General features: G+C 38.1%; 1 protein-coding gene across 1 annotated transcript in view; it reads left to right on the top strand.

Annotated features, from left to right (window-relative positions):
* The window catches only part of pappa2 (pappalysin 2), a 77,860-nt gene that overhangs the window by 47,158 nt on the left and 9,580 nt on the right, over window positions 1–21,122 (top strand). The window contains exons 18-25 of the mRNA XM_067604969.1: window positions 120–185; window positions 272–368; window positions 4,070–4,247; window positions 6,660–6,873; window positions 8,434–8,602; window positions 9,348–9,480; window positions 10,823–10,944; window positions 15,082–15,153. Coding sequence (XP_067461070.1) covers window positions 120–185; window positions 272–368; window positions 4,070–4,247; window positions 6,660–6,873; window positions 8,434–8,602; window positions 9,348–9,480; window positions 10,823–10,944; window positions 15,082–15,153 — 1,051 coding nt within the window. The remainder of the gene's footprint in view (window positions 1–119; window positions 186–271; window positions 369–4,069; window positions 4,248–6,659; window positions 6,874–8,433; window positions 8,603–9,347; window positions 9,481–10,822; window positions 10,945–15,081; window positions 15,154–21,122) is intronic.

The following is a 21,122-nucleotide window of genomic DNA, read 5'->3' as shown; positions in this document are numbered from 1 at the left end:
ACAGCCTCCCAAAACCTTGCAGTAATTGAATTAGCAAACCTAGCTCAGTTTAGGATTCTAAGTTGCTTTCTCTGCCTCTCATCCCTCTCCTTCCTTCCCTCCCTGCATCCATGCAATAGCTGTTTGCGGCAGCCGTGTCAGACGGAAACCTGCAATCCTCCCCAGATAGAGCACGCCTCTGTCAGGTAGGCCCTTTTGTAATGAATCACTGAAATAAGCGGACAGCTGAAACAACAAGCAGAAGGATCTATATGTCGGTGTGTCTCTGTAGGTGTACAGGAGGAGGGGAGTCCTCTCACTGCTCTGTTCAGTGTCACCGTGGTTTCAGTATAACTGTCGTCAACGGCCGGGGAATTCCACCCCACAAGGTACGCTGAGTGATGTATCATGTGTTGCACTGTTGAAAAAAACATCATACAATGTCCTTTCAATGTTAAGTTATCCTCTGTTTATCTGTATAGATACCATTGATACAATTCAATCCTACTATGGTATATACAATCCCATTATGCATATATTTATATTTAATCTAACAGATTTAAAGTGCAACACACAGACAACTCACTTTGGTGTGTGTTGCACTTAAGAGTGTGAGTATCAAGGTCTTGTGAGAAAGACAATGACAGACATGAGGCTTCTAATAATTTCTAAAGTACTAGATCAATTTGTTCGACTATTTGTAACATTTTGTTTTCTTTAACTCAATCAACATTTGTGGTTGCATCCTCTTTTGCCTCCAAAAACTTGGGTAATGCAATTACATCTTCTGTGAATGATGAGGGAAACCAAACAGATTTTATGTCCTCAGTTTGTGCTCAGTTTTACAGATGACACTGCCTGTCAAAGGGGAAGTCCAAGGAAGTGTCCACCTAATTAAAAAACTGAATTTTAAGAACCATATGGGCAAGATATAAAATAAGACATGCAAGAGGGAACAAATCTCTACTGAAGGAGCCTCTACAAAGGGTTGAAACAGAGGTTTGAATCTAGGGATGGGAATCAGCAAAAAAAACACCTTATTAGATGGATTCTTTAGGTAGTGCAGTTTTGCAATTTTACAAATCACTATTATGATTAGTTTTTGCAATTTGTGGTTACTTATTCTGTAAACTATGAATAACAGTTCAATCAGGAGAGACAAGTGAATGAAGCAAAAAGAAGTGATTATACAGATGATATTGTCGATTAAGTCTTGTCAAAAGTCTTTGGCGCTCAGACTCTGCAGGGAGATTTTGAATCGAGGGACATCAGTCCTGAGCAGCAGCAAGATAAATCCCCCAAAACAAGGGGCGTAAGTCCCAGAGAAAACACAGCCTAATACCCCCCCACCAAAAAATGTTTATTAACCAAGCAGGGATGAAACAGCTTGCAATTAAATCATACAAAGCTGCATAATCTGCTTAGAGATGAAACATAATGATGAGCATGGCGCAGGATTTTTTTTTTTAAGCTTAAGCTTAAGCGATTAGAATCAATGGTGTACCATAAATGAATAGAAAGAAACAAAACCACACAGTAATGACAATGTTAGCACTGGCCTGGACAGCTACACATTTTTGGGCTTAGCTAGCAATGGCTAGAGGTCAGCAGTGACTAGCTTGCAATATGTAGACTTTAGCCAGCAATGTTAACTTCATGTTGTCTTATGTTACACCTTGAACATAGACTTAACGTTATACCGTCATGCTTTGTACAATTCACCATTTTCCAGTGCAATATTTTAGAACAATGCTACACACCATGTGAGCATTACCACTGCAGGTCACATCAGAGTATGAGATAGATGCGTATAGAGTAGGGATGTGCAGAGAGCCCAGTATATGTATTTGTATCTGTATTTGTTGAGGCAGCAAAATTATTTGTATTTGTATTCGAATAAAAGTGGAAATAGGCGTAAAAATTCTGTTTTTGTTTTTATTACACTTTGAATTTTAGGACATTGAATTGTTAAAATTTTTTACAACCTCACTTTGTGGAAAGGAGAAGGGGAACAACAGGCTATGTAGAGTCCCTCGAGAGCACTTTGCACATGTCAGTAGCTCAGCTTTATCTCAGGGGAACTTTCCCAACTCCGGGAGTGATGTCCAAATAAGGAAATGTGCGTCATGCAGCAGGTGGATGTGACTCCCCTCAGTGAGAGCTGCTAATAGAGGTAACACAGTAGCAGAGGAGCGAGACTGAGATAGAGATATAACCGACTTGCACACTGTTTTTTGACATGTTTTTTTTTTCCTCCTGAAAAAACAAATAATTTTAAAAATATTTGTACAAAATAAATATTTGCAAAAACCCACTATTTTTGAAGTGCTGAAATGAGTGAATTTCCCATGTGGTAATTATGAATTTTCATTCATTCATAATAAGACATTGAAGTCCTGAAATTCAGCAATGATTGACCTGCCAAAAGAGGTCAGTAGTGACCTGAACATTAGTAATTATAGAGTGCCACTAAATATCAATAACAGCGCCTAATATTTTCCCCCAATGATGCTTACTTATCATGCAGGAATAAAACAGGTAATAATCTGCCAAGAGATGAAACATACAAAATGAGCATGACACCGTAGAATTTAGAGCTTAGTGAATATATCTCCATATGTAAGAAGTCAACAGTGTACTGTAAATGAATAGACACAAACAAAACATAACCAGCAATGGCTAATGGTCATCAATGACCTCAATAGCTAAAAAGTTGAGCTCAGGCAGCAATGACTAATGTTTAGCAATGACCTGAACTACCTGAGCTACTTATTTACCAAGTTGGAATAAAACAGGTCTCAGTTAATCAAATAAAGACAGAATATCTGCTAAGAGATGAAATGTGATAATGAGCATGACACAGTAAACCTTTTTAGAGCTTAAGTGATTATATAACATTAATTAGCAACAGCTGATGTTATCTGCCATGGTGACTTTACTACATTTTACCAATGAAAGTGCAGTCAGTGCTGGCTAAACAGTTGCTGCTTGAAGAGGGAGGATATTAAAGTTTGATAACAGACAGCAGTGCAGCCTACGAAACCTGCCTGTTAAATCCAAGTACCAGAACACACAAATATTTAATATTTACACGCTCTCAGTTTCCACTGACAGCGAAACGCTCGCACTGAAGACCCCGCTGGTCCCCCACAGCAGCAGATAGCAGCAAGCACTGACTGAACAGAGGTTTAACATACAGGCTGCATTTGGATAAACATGCATGTGAGCACAGCAGCAAACTTAGTTCAGTGACAAAGCGATGATCCCTGCCATATCTCCCGAGGAACGAACACTTTTAAAGCCGATCCCAAACCATTGCGATATGCAACAAGTTGATTCTGAAACGCTATTACGTGAGCAGCAGCAACAAATGCAGCAAGCAAGCGTGTGAGAAGTAGGTATGCAGCACGCGTGCATGACAGCACCATGACAGCACTAAGGCAGAGAGGGAGAAAACATAAGACAGTCGCAACATGATAGGCTGACAATGAAGATGTGTCACCATGCTATTGGTTAGATGTGACCAGCTGATGTGAACAGCTGATGTCTCAATTGACACCCTCAGCAATGACAGCAAGGAAATTATGAGTGAGCATGCGTGAGGGATGGGAATGACAGATGGTTTTAGAAATAAAACTACAGACCTGAGCATGCAAAAGATTCCTCCTGACTTCCTGACTGAACTTGTGCAAAAGCTCCAATTTAATTGATACCATTGATGATTTTCTAGATCATCAAAAAGATTTAAAAAGACAGGCAGTGTGTTTTTCTGAATCCTCAGCTCTTACAAGCATGTTTGAAGGGTTTGTTGGCAAGTTATTCCCCCATTTCTATTTAAATCTTTATTGAAAACATCAAGTTTTTAATTTGTTGTTACGTGACGCTTTTGTAGATTGTTGACAAAAGTCAGTTTGTCCTTTTTTAATTTGGGAATTGTACACATAATAAATGACACATCCACTGCGAGGATACTCCCATGATCGCGCACACTTGGGAATGCATCCTTTCATTGTCACAAAGCAAAATCCCCCTCCGCTGCCCTTAAACTCTGTCTCTTTCTCTCTCACGCTTGTTCCCTCTATTCCTTCAGAGACAGACAGCGCTGGAGTGTTTCCATGGATCATGGGATCGTGTAGTTAGCTGTCAGCCTGTAGACTGCGGCCTGCCTGATCAGGCTCATGTCTACTATGCCATATTCAGCTGCCCCTCGGGAACCACCTTTGGTAAACAGTGTTCCTTCACCTGTGGATCACCAGCCATACTACAAGGTAAACCACAGATGTGTCTGTTCACATATTTTTTGTTCAATGGATGAACAAACATCTGCTATGAAGTATGTGGTGACACTTCATAGCACCAGTATCACATTAACCATGGAAATATTTCAAAAAATGACTTACTGCCTCAAAATTATGATACAACTAGCAACATCTCTGTAAAACACAAATGAATGTAACAGCAATGGCAAACATCCTTCACACTGCAACTATAATGGTTTTCTGACACAGTCTTGATCTGTCATTGGCTGCTTTTACCAATGATTTAAAGCAAAATTCAATGAGTTACAATGAAACTGAACAGTGATTTTCAATTTGAAGTACATTACTTGAGGCAATACTTTGAGTTTCTCACACTTATTCACAATACTGAATGACTGATGCCATAGTTAAACCCTTTAAAGACTAAAGAAAATCTAAATTAGTTTTGACGTACATTTTAGGCTCATCCTCTCCTTTTAGATACCAAACAGAACAGCAAAACCCTCTGGAGACTTTAAAATTTGGACCGCAAAGTTAATCCATCCCTACTTGAGATGGCATCAAAGCATAACAGTTGGCTGTCTATAAACGCTATGAGAGCCAAGATGAGACAGTGAGTGGCTGTCATATTTTCTGCATTGTTTCTCTGCGATTTCCTCTATAAAATATACCTTTCAACCAATAACTAATGTTCTTCGCTGCTACCTCAAGACACACCGTCTGACAGTCACAGGCCCAGTCCAGAGAACAGACAAACTACAGCAAGATTCTTCCAGTCACCACAGTCCATAAAATAAAATAAACATTAAACTTGACTTTACACAATTATGGTTTAAAATTGGATGCCTGTTTTTTTACAGTGCGCATCCTGTTATAGTTACAGACAGTGTTTGTTTAAAACAAATTAATTGAAAAAACAGCTCAGACAAGAGGAATTAATCTACTGTGTTGCAATAAAATCACAGTGGAAATGCCATTTACAAAATCACAACCATGTCTTCACTCAATGAGGCTTACTCCACATAGTGCTTTCTTATTCAGCTTTATGGCCTTTAAAATGTTACTGTTACAGTCATTGAAATCCAGGTTGAACACTGATAGAAACATCTACATGGCTACACACACACACACACACACACACACACACACACACACACACAGAAAGTACAGTTTCCCTTTACTCAGATGTCCACAATGTTTTTAAAAACACTGCTTGCATCATAACCAGTCAGTACAAATATTGCCTGTGGCACCCATAATTAGGAGTACCACCGCACACACACAAATTTGTGGCAAAAGTACAAATTTTTGTGTGTGTGTTTTTGTGACAAAAGTAAAAAACGCATTACTCCTCTTTAGTAATGCGAGTTACGCAATGTAGTAAATGCTTCTTGAAGTGATTAGATGGAACAAGCGTGATGTCCACACACTTATGTTTGTGGTCGGAAAGCCACAGTTAAAGCTCGAATGTCGTTGTAGAGTCAGCAGTAAGACCCGTGTATTCATGATCTAAACACAGATTGCACAGAAATAATTCTATTTGTGGTTTCTGGTTTGGTGAAATATGTTTGAAGGCCATCATGCATCACTCACCATCGAAAGCACAGTTCACAAGAATATATTCATTACACACCAGTACAGCTGTAATGGATTTTGATAATCACAACACGAGCACAATGTTTAAATAGCTTATAAAAATGTGATGCCATGTTAAAGATTCATTACATTTTATAGACCCAATAAAATTTGTGAAGGGTTTAGGGTGTTATGATTCTCCACACATACCAACGCTAATGCTTCATGTGGGGCCATACAGGCATAGAAAATATTAGCTTTGGGCAACATAGAAGTCATCTTCTTCATCATTCTTCTTCACATAACTGCACAAGACAGAGCCATGAAATAAAAGCAGAATGTTCTCTGGGACAGAAATGAATCCATGATGTTGACCTACTTGTGCTCCTATGTACTTCTTTGTGTTTTAGCTGTATAGTGCAGAACCTGTAATAATTATAGATGTATGTTTTAAAGCAAGCCTATAACTATTGAAAGAAGAAATCTTCCTCTCACAAATGAAATATTGAATTCATAAGCAGTAAAACAAACCCTTCAATTCAACATTTGTTCAAGTTTTGCAGCCTTACCTGGTCTGATATGAGCAGTTTGCAGACTCTCTCTACATATTTTATAAAGAAGTTAACATAATGTAGCTCATCAGACATTTTTGTTGTGTCCTGGCTTTTTTCCATTCCACTCACTCTCACTCATGTTCCCCAGTGATGATGTCTGTAAAGAAACTTGGGAAATCAAACACTATCCTGTAATTACCACATGTGGCCACAGGGGCCACTGTTCAGTGACAGTTTCACTTTAATGTAAGAAAAGTAGACATCATGCAACCCTCTCCTCTCCTCTTTTCAGGTGACAGTGACAGTTTGGTGTGTTTGGAGGACGGGCTGTGGTCTTTCCCGGAGGCCTACTGCAAAATAGAGTGTCCAGAGGTTCCAAACATACCCACTGCCAAGCTGCTAACAGCAGACTGCAGGGCCTCAGGGCATGATGTTGGTTCTGTCTGCCGTTACAAATGCAACCCAGGCTTCTATGTAATAGGGAGCCTCAAAAAGAAGACACCAAGGTAAGTGTTTTGGGATCTTTGTCAGCTCAGTGGACAGTGAATAGCACTACTGCTGCAAGGGTTTTGTGGGGCATTCACACTGGCATCACTAACATGAAATATTTATGTATTGAAAACAGTAGTTATATTTCATTTCCTGTGGTTTCTGAGTTATTTGGAGACTTACACCTCAAATTATCAAGACATTAATTATTTCAGGCATATAACTTTTTTATGTTCAATAAGGACACAAAAAACTGCAACAACAATTGACTATAACTATGTACTGTTGGTTGTGCAATTCCTTTAAAGACTAGTATGTCTGCGTAGACAAAAGACCAAAGTAAATGCAGTGTTTTATCATCCATGCCTCCCTGCGTAATGGAGGAAATTCCTTCTTTTCCTTTATTTTACAAGATTCCCATTACGCACTGCTTAATAAAATTAGGATCTTTGATTTAGATATCTTATGCAACAGTATAAAAATGCATCACATGTACACCCAAACCCTCTAGGGCAAAGCTTTAAATATCAATGGGTGCAGTTTAAAGAGGCATTTTTCAGTCCATCATCTGCAAAACTATATTCAGTTTTGTAACAAGCTCACATTAGGGTCCAATAAAATTTGTACCGCTGCTAACTGGGCCTCGTCATGACTTTGCCAATTGTATTCATTGGGCAACTGCTCATTACTGAACACAGTTCACATGTTGTTAATGAGATGAGGGTTTCCCGTTAGGAGGAGACACAGCCTCTGGGGTGAGTTTATACCCTGCTTTAGATGAAGTCAGCTATCTCTCTTCACACATTACAGTGTGTATTGGTAGCAATCACGTTATTGAGTTCATGTATAATATATGTAGTATTCTCTTCATTGTACTGTCATGCATTGTGATTAAAATGCAACATATCAAATATCTCACAAGCTGAGTTTTACTATCATAAAACCAGTAAAATATACATTTATGGTTTTGTATTATATTAAATTTCCATCCAATGAGGTGAAAAACTATTTTATGTAGAGATCCATTTGCAGCTGGGTATCTTTATGAGTCAAGCTTTCTCAAACAAATGTGTAAACATTTTAATAACCCCTGATGCTTTATTAGTCCAACATGTGAGAGTGAACAGCAGCAGCTATTAAAGGACTTTAAACAGGCTTTTTTACTCTTACGTTTGACACATGTACCCACGTAAATTTATGTTATAACACATACTGTTGCATTTACACACTACATGCCCCACACTGGAGATCTCTTTTACTGTAGAGTGGGCAGTCCTCTGCGCTCAGTATGTTTTTTGTTATTGAAACAGTAAAAGTAAAATGGGCTATAGAATGTGTCTATATATGTGTGTGTGTGTGTGTATGTACATACAGTAGATACAGTAGATCCATTGCTTTACAACGCAGAGAGGACATGCAAAAGAAAAGAAAGAAGACGACAAGGGAAAACAATCATATGTTCATGACAATCCACACAGAAACAAAACAAACCTCAAATGCACTTAAACTCCTAAAAAGGTGGTGCTACTTAGACATAGAAATAATGTTTTGTTTTCATATGTTCCTGCTGTCTCTAGGAAATACTTCAAGTTGGAGTGCCTGGAGGGGGGACATTGGGAGGAAACTGGCTGTGAGCCGATATCCTGCCCAGCTCTACCTGACGTATTCCAGGGCATGTATACCTGCACCAATGGCCTGTACTACGACAGCATCTGTACCCTACGGTGCCCAAACACAAAAGAAAATGTAAGATTTCAGATGCCCTTTTATCCCCCCATGTCATATAGGAGTATTTCAGTTGACTATCAACACAGTCATGTGACCATCAAGACTTAATTTAAGTCACTCAGCTCAGAATAATAGCCGTTATGAAGAGTATATGCACAGTAGCAGAGGTTGTAGCTGCAGTCATGCATCACTTACACACTGCCATGTATAGTACACGCTGCGGTGCTACTGTTGTGTTATTGCTCTTGACTTCAACAGGAATCATTTCTGGGATAATCCGGCAGTACTCATGCATGCGTGAGGAAAACGTCTACAGCAGCTGTCATTGTAAATGTATAAAAAATGTGCACTTCCACCATCTTTCCTAAGTCCCTAGTGTACAATGATTAGAATATCTGGATGCCATCTTTTTATTGAGGCTACATTTAGAATGTGTGTTTAAAAATATGAGACAAAGTATTTAAAGTGTTTATATGTAGGATGTCATTTAAATCCAGAAATTAAGTCGTTAATTCATCCATTTATCAATTTCCTGACTCACTCATTTGTAAAAACTTGTCCGTGTCAGGAGCCTCATGTTTATCCATGTGACTGCTCAACAATAATAGACTACCAAATTATGGTTTCAGTTAAACCGAAATTGAACAAATTATTTCCTATACAGTTTCTCTTGAGTTGTGGGAAGACAGTCCAGCAAACGTGTTGACCGCACATAGTTTCCTCGATGACCACAATGAATTTCAGTATGTGTGTTTGTTTCTAGAGTGTGATTCGCTGCACTAAGGACGGTAAATGGACAGCACAGTTCAACATGTGTTCCCGGCTCCAGGGATCCTGTTCTGCTCCTCCTGACCTCAACTCCGTAGAGTACAGCTGCGATCAGGGGATGGATGTCGGTGAGAGTCGCTGTCTTTGAGGGATAAGAGCGTAATCCATCGAATAAACACTCATGATTATATTCTCTTTGGGGCAAATTCTGTCAAACAATTAGTCATCACTGAGCGCACAGTTCTCGTCAGACGAGAGTCACGGAGGTAGGGCATCTAATTGTCAACATTTATTTTTCCCCCTTTACTCATCCTTCACTGTATAATAGCTGTCTTTGACTTGGATTTTGAGTCATTGACTAGCAAACAGTATAGGAAATCTAGTCCAAATTCAAGTGTACAAAATATTATTTGAAATGTGTGACAAATCTGTGTCAAAATAAGGAGTAGGCGTCAAGTGTGGGAGGGTAAATTGGGGTAGAGATGCCACACATTGAGAGTTGGTCAATAACACCACCTTTTTTCTTTAAATAACAAATTTGGAGGATTGTGCAGGGATACTTATGTGCTCTCTGAGTGCTCTTTAATATATAAACAGAGAGAGAACAAACTCTACTGACCCAATATACAGAAAATACCAATCAGATTAGATTACACAGCTTTATCGATCCCCAAAGAAGAAACTCATTTGCCACCAAATCAACTCATACAGACAGCAAACAATATAGACATCGCATTCACAGTACACAACAAATACATAACACCACAAAAAGCCATTTGAGACATGATTACCAGCTGAAGCAAACAATGTAGACGTTGCATTCACCGTACACAACAAATAAATAACACCGTAAAGCCACTGAGACATGATTGGCAGCTGAAAGGTGCTACGGATCTAAACCACATCTAAAAGTGTTCATTAATAAATCTGACCGCTGCTGGAACAAAAGACAAATTCTGCTTATTATTGTACTAAATGAGGTTTTGAAGCATTTTATGATTCAAGTGCCCGGTGTTAAATGAAATCACCAGTGCATGCTTGAGCAAATATTTGTTGAACATTAACTGTTTGGCATTGTAGAACTGAAAAATAATTCATGATATCACACACTGGCAAGCAGGCAGAAACTGTGTTTTTGAACTGATGTGTAGAGTTTGTCAATCTGTCATTGGATTATACTGATATTTTATGGTACTGTAGGAAAATTTGTTATTAAATACCAAGAGGAGACTCCAGGGAACCTTGAACTTACAGACATACTCATAAGAACACAGACAAACAGTAGTATCACTCTCACTGTATAGTGACGCTTGCCAAAAGTCCGAGCCACAGATGACAGACGACGGTGTGGTCTGAAAGTTCTGTGGTCTGTTTTCTCCTCAATGTTTGCGCATGAATAAATTCAACAGATGCAAATGAGGGCTAGAGGTAAGTGTTATTTGATTTTTTTTTTTCACTCCTTCCTTGCAGGTGCTGTTTGCTACCCAACGTGCATTGTGGCTTTGGACATGGATCTGCGTGACCCAGTGGTTCTGCCCAATGGCACTACAGCTGACTCCTTAAAGCACTGGATGCTGCCCACCAAAGTCCAGGTGAGAAGCCTGAGGAGGTTACTTCAGTTTGTTTTTCCTCCAGTTATTTGAGTTCATTTAAGGTCAGCTCAGTTCTTTCTTCACTGTACTATTACTTATCAATACTCAATTCAAAAACATCATATATTTTCTTTAACTTATGCATTATTAACATTGATGTACATGTAATGTTATTAAAAATATATAGTAAACTGTTTGATTAACTTTCATTTAATAAGCTGAATTAAAGCTTTAAAACTCCATATCTCCACTCCATATTTTAAAAAGGAGAGAGAGCAGCCACAGTGTTTTTCTTCATGACAGTATGGTACTAAGAAGGAATTTGGGAGACTTTAGGGAGATGGGATAAAAAAAAAATGAATGATCAGAATTGAAGCTGCAGAGGCATGACCTTTAATCCTTGTATGGCTCAAGCTCTAAAAACACTGCCAGATCCTACATTTTCTATACCGCAGTCTCTTTCATCTGACATTACTCATGTGATGTCATTTTCTCAGACTTGACAAACATTATATATGACATGACATGTAAAATCCTTTAAATATCAACCTCTCAACCTTAAATCAACCTGTAGAAACTTGGAGGAGTTTCCTTTAAAATATGTCCATCCCATCATGTTCTAAATGCTGTTTCAAAGGATTTTTCCAAATATGTAATTTTTGAAGAAACATCAGGTTTTTGTCCATTTTTTCCTTTTGGCATGAGCATTATGCTGATATTGGATATCTAAAATTCAAAATATCTGCTGTTGGCAGCATAAATGCAGTTTTGATAACTGTAGCAGTCTTGCAAAATCTGTATTTGTTAGAGACCAGCTTTACTCACAAACTGGTATTAAATATATTAATATAGTTACACAAGATGCTTCTAATCAATCTTCAGTTGATTCAGTTCATTGAAATACAGAGCTCAGGGGAGGGGTGCTGTACAGATCAACTTGCAGAACTGGCTGCACCTGTTTCTAAGTTGTTTCATGTTGCATGATGTGGTGAAAAATGAGATAAGTTGATTGGTTTAAATAAGCAAGTAAGCAAGGGATTGTGGTTTTGCTACCATTTGGAAAGTCTTGGCAGGTTTCACAAAACAGTTGTTGTTTTGTTCGCCTGCTGCCATGCGACCAATCCGGGGCGCTGTGAAAGCTGATCCGTTGACAAACAGCGCTGAGATTTTTTACACAAAAACACCCATCAGAATGAATAATGCATCCAAACATCTGGTGGTCTGAACAACAGCATGGAGTAAACTGAGCTACTGCTCCAGACTGACTCACCTTTATGGATAAGCCCAACGCTAAGATCAGTTCCAGTTCAAGTCAAAAACACCTAATTTGTGAAACAGCTGATATACAAACACAGTGGATTTACTCACAAACACAAAACACACTTATAAAACCTCACTTTGTGTTTCTCTGTGAGCCTAAGTGTGAAGTTCTGATTTTGAATACTAAAAACACTTCTCAAAGCTTTTGTGCTTTGTTAGGTTAAAGCTAGTAGTGTGTGGCAGGCATGATAGGACGACCTTTTCATATAGCTTTAATTGGAATGAACTACACAGTTATTAGTTGCTTAACAAGACTTCCCTACAGATTTATGCCCCCTTAACACATCTTGTGGTACATTAGAGATAAATCATCACCACATTCCAATTTAAAGGTGAATGATATAACAGTTTACGAGTCTTCAACAAATGTACTGTAAATCATCTAGTGGAGCAGGATAATTCCAGTTATTTATTATTTTTCTGGACTTCAAGATCATTTTCTTCAGTCTGTTGAAGTGATCGACCACATTGTCTCTACAGACTACAGAAAATCGCAGTGAGAAGTGAAATCTTTTTTTTTTTTTGTTAAAACATCTCCTTTTGAGTTTAAGTAATAATTTTAAAAATCAATGTGAAACCCAAACACTTTTTAAATTATTTTGCAGTACACTCGTGAACAAAAACACATAAATGACTTTGCTTTCAAATAAAAAATGGTTTCAAGCTGCTTCGAAAACTTGTCCAAAAGTCTCCCTGAGTGGCTGAAAATGACCAAAAATGACTCTCTCTCAATTTTTTTGAATTCGTCAGAATATGTGTAAATGTGTTTCATATCAGATTTTTGACGGGATCATTGGCAAGGCAGTATCTTTTAGAGTTTTCTAGAAAAACATTTTTAATTCCCAGCTGCACCAGATAATCACGCACCATCACACAACAGAATCCTCCCAATGTGTATTTGAGTGTGTGTTCGTTATCATTCAAGTGTTGTTACATTACTGGAAATCACAGGCAGATAGCAAGAGTAAAGGTTGCAGTTGACGTCAAGCCTTTTAGGAAATACACACATCTCTCACACACACAGTGTATACAAGTCACTATGAACAAACTTGTAGGAATGTCAGATCTTGGGTCTTGGTTAGAGCGCTGTTGTTTTTGTTTTAAAGGTGGGTCATGTTACCCAACATCATATCTCAGGAATCGCTTCTACGTGAACGCTGTCGCAAACACTGCTCCAGTTTCACCTTACTTTTGGGTGGTCAGAAAGCCAGCCAGCCAGCCAGTAAATACACCCTTGCCAAGGTCAAATAGTTGGATGGAGGTCTGCTAACTTACGCCATATCTCTGACACTGCCTTGTGATTTCGAGGCATTGTGTTATCTCAAATTCAGAATCAGGTCTCCTTCGCTGTGTCAGGCTGCTCAGGAAATCACAGGGGAGGATCCACTTTCTCTGTCCATATTTGTTAGTCAATCGGCTATCTGCTAACCACCTTGTAAATTCTTGGGGTCAAATAAATTACATGAGACCACAGCCTCACCCAAATTTCACCACAAATTTTTATGTTTTGCATCCACTTAAGTTGAATAAAACTCTCTTTTTCCCAAGTTTTCCATGCATAACAAACAAATAAGACACAAATGTACTGCATATGTCTATAAAAAATATATATCTGCATGGTCGGCAATTAGAATAAGTACAAGATGAAGCCTTGTTCTTTTTTATGTAACAGGTCATTTTAAGGGAGGGATCATTGGCAAAAAAACTTAACAGTATCTGAATCAGTCACCACTATAAGGAATATAATATACTGATTTGTCACTAAATTATTGAACTGTAAGCATGTGAGGTGCTCTAGTCGTATATTTTGATGTTGAATCCTTTATATTGTGGACATACTATGACCTTTACTCTTATGGCACCTTCAAGTCAGTTTGTAATAATCAGATTTCTATGAACTTAGCTGTGGATATTCATGGTTTTTAGAGAAGTAATGGTTTTTGGTGACCTCCCTGATCTTTCCTCTAGTACCAATATTTCCACCATATTTCTACAGAAGTAAAGGGCAGAATCCCATTAAATTTATGAGGCTCATTCATTCTCCCCAGAGGATGAACTCTAACCATTTTCAATGCTCCATTAGCTTTTCCACCATTAGGTTAAAGTGTCAAATTTGTCCACCTGTCTCATAATTCAACAGGCATATCGCCAATGAAATTTGTTGAGCACATTCATGTTCCCAGATTAATTTCACTGAATTTCAAATAAACATGGAGCGGGTTTGGCTAGACAATCTCACCACAAGGTCTATTAGTAGCTGTTCTGGAGCTTTTCACATGATCTTCCTCACCGGGTGAGGTTTGCCCAATTTCTCTTGGAATCTTGGAATTGTAGATATTTAAATATGAGCATTTTCTCATTCATGCTGGCTTTAAAGTTGAGACTGAAATGTCATTCTTGACTTTGGAAACAGCAGTTGGCAAATCGGTCTCATCACAAGGTCCATTAGTTATGACCTTAGGATCTTTCAGTGATTTGGTGACTCAAATTATGTACAATTTAGAAATGGCCTTTAAAATTGGTTAAGCTGTTAGTTCCTGTTTCATCAAATGTTATCATCACTTCTGTCAGTCAAGACATAAACACCCATGGAGCAGCAAAATGGATGGATTGGTGGTTTGATATTCCAATCTCAATTCACTACTACCACTGTTTCCTATAATCTAATCCTACTTTGGCGCATCAAGCCTACAAAAAACTCCTAAAGAAATGCGTTTGTGGCTGAGGGTAATATTGTTTTCCATGGCAAACACAATGGTTATCCATTTCTTGTGGCTGCATTGCTGAACTTTTGTCCTTATGTGCCTTGTTTTCCAGAGTATAGTCTGCACAGGGATGATGAAGTGGTACCCTGACCCTCAACACATCCATTGCATCCAGTCATGTGAGGTAAGAGTCAAGACAGCCAAGCAGGTCCTGCATCAAATAGAGTGGTACGTGCAGATACTTTTTTTCGTCCATCCTGCCCATTTATCCATGAAGCATATTGTGAAGGCCAACACAGCAGGCAAATACAGTTCCATCCAATCTCGCCCAGGTTTTTGAAGCTGTTAAATGAGTGAATGTCTATTTTAGTCTTAACTAATACTGTATCTGTCCAAGGACTACAAAAATATTTACTGCAGCTAAGAGCTCCTGAGTTAAGTTTTTCCCTTTCTATATGTCACAGGTCTGAGCAGAACAACATGAGTTCAATACATGAAAGAATCCAAAAAATAATGTGGTCATGGTTGCACCGCATGTCCTGATTGGAACCATACACCTGGTGGCTTCCATGATACATATAGGTGTCCTTTGATGTCCATTCAAGTTGGACATCATATCTATGAGTCTAAGGCACTTTGTGAACATGGTGTTTGATACCTCTTGCTTAACCGACTCTTACATAACATGTCTAGTATGTGCATATGTGCTCTTTCAAAAGCCTCAAGGTCAGAAGGATCTCAGTGAGGCTTTCATCCTGTTATTATCAAATATATTTTATTAACATCGAAACAGGGAATACTTAATCCTTAAAACAATTACACCATTTCTGGGCATAACCACATTAAATTTACTGCTTTCGCCAGACTTTTCCAATAATATTAAACATGAAGCAAAACACGCCGTATCCCTGTTGTCATCACTACTCAAGATACCAGAGTTAGTGTGCAATGTGCTTCACATTTCATGATGACAAATCTCAGGCAAAAATTGATATTCTCACACTTCAAACTTTAAAAGAATCCTTTTCAAATCTGTCCAAAGAGCTTTTTTTTTCCAGGGATCCTGGCATTGCCAAATGTTGTTATGCCTGCCAAGGCTAATGGATTATCTGATAAAGGAAAATCAATTAATCACTGGATTATGTTAGATTTAGATTAATTATTCAGGCTGACACAAGGCCTTTAAATCTTTCTGCCTAGTTTAAAAACACTCTACTTAATGGGTGCAGGAACTCTCATACTGTTTTACAAAGGGAGTAGATTCATTTTTAGTGATGAGGTAAAAAAGTCAAACGTCTAGTAAATGTCCTTTATTGTATTTGCCAGTTAAAAAAAATGATTTTCACAGGAAACAACAATTCAATACTACTAAGTAATAGTTTATTAGTTTAGTACCATGTGTATACCTAAAAATTCTTTACTGAGACAGAACATACAGCATATAAAGCGGTAGCAAGTCTATTCAAGACAAATATTAAGCTTGTTTGTCGATTACAGGTCTAAAATAAAAGTGATGGATCTTTCCTCCTTTTAGATTTAAAGACTTTGCTCAGCCACTGAGCTTACACACAAATAAAAGAAAAGAAAAGAAATAGAGGATAAAACCCAAAGTCATCATGGACTTAGAATGAAAAGTAAACCTGTCAGTTGCACTCTTACACTACAGTCTGAATTATGAAAGACAAGAAGACTAAATCTAGACCTAGATATAGACTAAAGCTGGGTTTATACCTCTAACAGCAGCAGACTGATATGTTGTACAACATCAGGCAGTATTGTGCTTTAATTATATTAAGTATCTATGTTTACATTCTTTTATTTAATTTGTGATGTAGTAGCTGTAGGTTATACACATACTTACATAAAACTGGAGTTACATCCAAATAACTGTGATTTATCCTTGTTCCATTATTAATGGGAAACCTCTGCTGTGAAATCGGCATGTTTATGTTCTTTCATTTTCTGTATAGAGAGCATTGGTTAGGGTTAGCAGAAGGTTTGTGGTGGAGGTGCTTTGCTCGATATGTGCTTGCGTAATGTTGCCATCACTCTCAACAATCTCTACCCGCATCAGAAACATGCTATTGCAGTCCTTACATGATATCTCCATAGCTGCCATATCCCCTGATTTGTTACATTTTTGAGTAGAACATTAGCTATGGCGTAGCCTAAGTCCTAGCTACAGCAGCTATGTGCTCCACAGCTACGCTATCACCCCTTAACATAGAACTATAAATACACCTTTAGGATGATGATGTACTTCAGTTGGTTCAGATTTGGTATGAATATTCACAATGCACCACTGTCAGGTCAGGTCAGATCATTTCCCCAATACCAATACTTTGGTCAGTGGTGGAAAGCAACTAAGTACATTTGCTCAAATACTGTACTTTTAGTACAATTTTGAGGTACTTGTACTTTACCTGAGTATTTCAATTTGATGCTACTTTATACTTCCACTCCACTACATTTATTTGACAGCTTTAGTTACTTTTCAGATGAAGATTTGAAACAATGGATAATATAACAAGCTTTTAACACATTGCTAAAGATGAAACCAGTGGTTTCCTACCTTGGGGTCACATTTCAGATGTCTTTGAGTTGTTAACAGCTCCACTAAATAGTGATTTTTCCCTTTTTCCCACTTCTCACATGGTTTCATTTAAATAAATGTTTGAATGATACAATATTTCAGCACAAATCAAAGATTAGAGAAAAATTCCAAAAACCGAAAACAGATTTGTTTATCAGAACTTGTAATCATCTCACGACCGCTCAGATTTATCTGGTGACCCTTTGGAAGGGCCCGACCCCTAGGTTGGGAACCACTGGACTAAACTAGCTAACTGTATATAAAGAAGTTGAAACTAGCTCCACCTCCAACAGCTACAACAGTAACATGCTGCTCTAACACTGATGCTTCACTATTAATAATCTAATGATGTCATATATAATAATATATCAGTCAGAGGGACCAAACCACTACTTTTACTGCAATACTTTAACTACATCAAGCTCACAATACTTATGTACTTTTACTTACAGCTAGTAGGATTTTTCATGCAGGACTTTTACTTGCAATAGAGTATTTTTACATTGCTGTATTGGTACTTTTACTTAAGTAAAGAATCTGAATACTTCTTCTGGGTTTCCTGCAAAGTATGTTGATATTAATAGTCCCCAGAGTATGAATTTTATTTTGAAAAAACAATCTTAACTCAAAGTCCACTCTCCATCACATTAATTAAGTATGGAACTAGTCACGTGATGACAGGTGGTTGTATATGTAGGAGACATAATTTCAAAGATACTCTTTGGAGAAGCGAGACATCTCCACGGCAACTGAGCAGACCTCATCCGTTGATGAAGACCATGAGATTATGTCGAAAGCTCCAGAAAAAAATGGACCTTGAGTTATGATTATTTTGTGAAATTACTATTTCCAAGGTCAAGAATGAATTTCACGCTCATTTCACCATTAGGCCAACATTTCCATTTGTATGCAAGAAATATCAAAACTAATGGGCCATGAAATTTCCTCTGCACAGTCAAGCTCAAATCTGAGGGTAAAAATTCCTCAGATTTTGATGACCTCATGGTCTTCCCTCCAGTTAGGAGGATAAACTCCCCACCACTCTGATCACCACTACTGATAGGAATAGTTTGTTTCATTCAACTCTTTTTTTATTGTGGAATGTAATTAACATTGCAACCTCTAAGGGCCACTGTAGCAAGACTTTAGACTTTTGGGCTTATGTTCCGTTTCACTGTATTTTGTGTGCCCTGCTGTTTGTATCATAAATGAAAGTTTGTTTAATCTACAATTTAACGTCCATCTCTGCTCAGTAATATTTTAGCAGTGACAGTAAATCATCTAAAATCATAAAGCCAGATAGTTTTTATTTGGCATTCATACGTTGGGTTCAGAGAAGGCTGGAACTACCGATGGAACACATAAACTGTTGATGTCTCACGGTATTAAAATATTCTTCCTACCTGCCAGCTCTACATTTTCCCCTTCCACCTTCCCGTGAATGTTGCTAGGCAAAACAGTTGCTTATAACCCACTCCTCCATGACAACACTGTAAATTATACCAGACCACATGTGCTGCATATGCTCTATGCCAGATCTCATCCAGATGCCATAGCTCTCTCTCTCTTTCTCTTACTTACGCTCCCTCTCTTGTCTTTCTTTAAACCAATTTGACAATTGGTGTGAATGTCAGCTGAAGTATCCTACTGCATCAGCATGGCAGTCCCTGTACAACTGCCAGGCCGAGACTGTGTTTGGTAATGTTTTTATCTATCTTTCTCTTAGCAGAGAGTTACATCACAGACAGAATACCTGTTATGTCTTTCTAGAAGTGTCTTTTCTCAGCATGCTTAAAATGTTTGCTGGAACAATAAGGAAAAAGAATGTGATAATAGTGTAACTGCAAGCCAATTAAAATGTAATGACTCATACATCAGTTAATGTGAGGCATTTGAGCAAAAAGGATATAATCTATGTATTTAAACTGTTCTGATGGAGGCTGTGCTAATCCCCTTGATCAAATGATGAAGCAACAGAATAAGCAACAATGGGTTTGACATTAAGGATTAGGGATAGCTGTGTTTATATCACAATAGATCTGCATGAAGTGGAATGTTCACAAACAGAACATATCTGATTTATCTGCCACACTCTATCCACTGACTTTAACGAGATGATTATTTGCTGTTTGCAAAGTGTCTATCAACTGTGATTACAATCGCACAACTGCAGACTATTGCTAAATATGTATATACACTACTCTGTTTCTTCAAATGTATTCTGAGACACATGCTGTAGCTGTATAATTGGAGACAAACATAACCAAAACAAATTAAACAAATGAGTCCCATTAGGCTGAAGGAAGCCAGAAGAGTATTGGTTGTTAGTTCAGAGGAGAGACAGCCCTAACTGTTGGATAGCGGGATAATAAATGATTTTTGGTAAATTTACAATGAATGGAATTATAGTAGTCTCTCCACAGCGCAAATTATTTGGAAGAAGCTTTCTTAGCTTTCCAAATACAAAGCTTATTATCCAAGAGAAAGTCTAGAAATTCTGATCAACTTAGATAAAAATGTCTGATTGCACGCATACCATCTACTAATTATTCTCCTTAGCAATGGAAATTTGTACTCATCTGTAGCAAGTAAGTTTGTTAGTTAAGTCTGTGGGCCCTATTTTAATCACGCAACTGCAACAAGCAAAAAGTGCCAGGTCCTGGGTGCACTGACTGCTTGGTTGTGTCCAAGTGCACCTGCTCTTTTGGTTCATGTATGTGCAGCAGCACAAAGTGCAAAAGGGTTGGATGAAGGTGAATATAGATGGGAGGGTGTGGTGATTAATAAATACTCTCTCAGCCAGTCCAAACAACTGAGCTAATCACAATGAAGCATGGCTACATTAGCTCATAAAAAATATGGTTGGTAAAGCACCTTTTTGATCCCATCAATCTGACATGTTGTAATTGATGTCACAGCAGGATTGTACCGTGATGCATTTTAAGATTAAACATGAGCCACTTTCACTAAAAAACAAAGATGGGAAGGAGGCAATGATGCACAGGACTGATGAACCTCAGTAATCCAATGTCTCCCACATAAAAACAGAATCCCCAGAAATTACCAAGTGTAGAGATGTGTGTGGGTATTTTGTGGCAGCCTGGTGTCATTTGTATGTGATTTAATGGAGGTAAACACAGTGAACAGTTGTGCATAACAGCAGTGAGCTCTGGCACATTTGTAATCAGAAGCTGCAGATCCATCAACGTATCAGTCATGCTGCCTTCAGATTTCATATGGTATCAAGCAGCTGTGGACAACAGATACTGTAAGAATCAACCATCTTGAGACAGCTTTACCAGTAACCACAGTAAACATTATTTTTTTATACCGCTTTAAATGCATGTACTGAATGTAGAGCGTTTAATAATAATAATAAAAAAGGTTCTTTACATTTTAGGTATTATTCCATGATTGCTGCACATTTGCTCCGGCCATACAGACATGTTTCTGAGACGTCTATAATGTCAAAGACCCGATTTCCACCACAATACCAACAACTTGATCTGCTGAGCACAAGAGAAATATCCCTAAGGGGAGTAGACAATAAAGTATATTTT

Source organism: Thunnus thynnus, chromosome 12 (genome assembly GCF_963924715.1).
Source record: "Thunnus thynnus chromosome 12, fThuThy2.1, whole genome shotgun sequence".
NCBI classification, from domain to species: Eukaryota; Metazoa; Chordata; class Actinopteri; order Scombriformes; family Scombridae; genus Thunnus; species Thunnus thynnus.
Note: the sequence above shows the minus strand (reverse complement) of the source record. Positions and strands in the feature narration are given on the sequence as shown.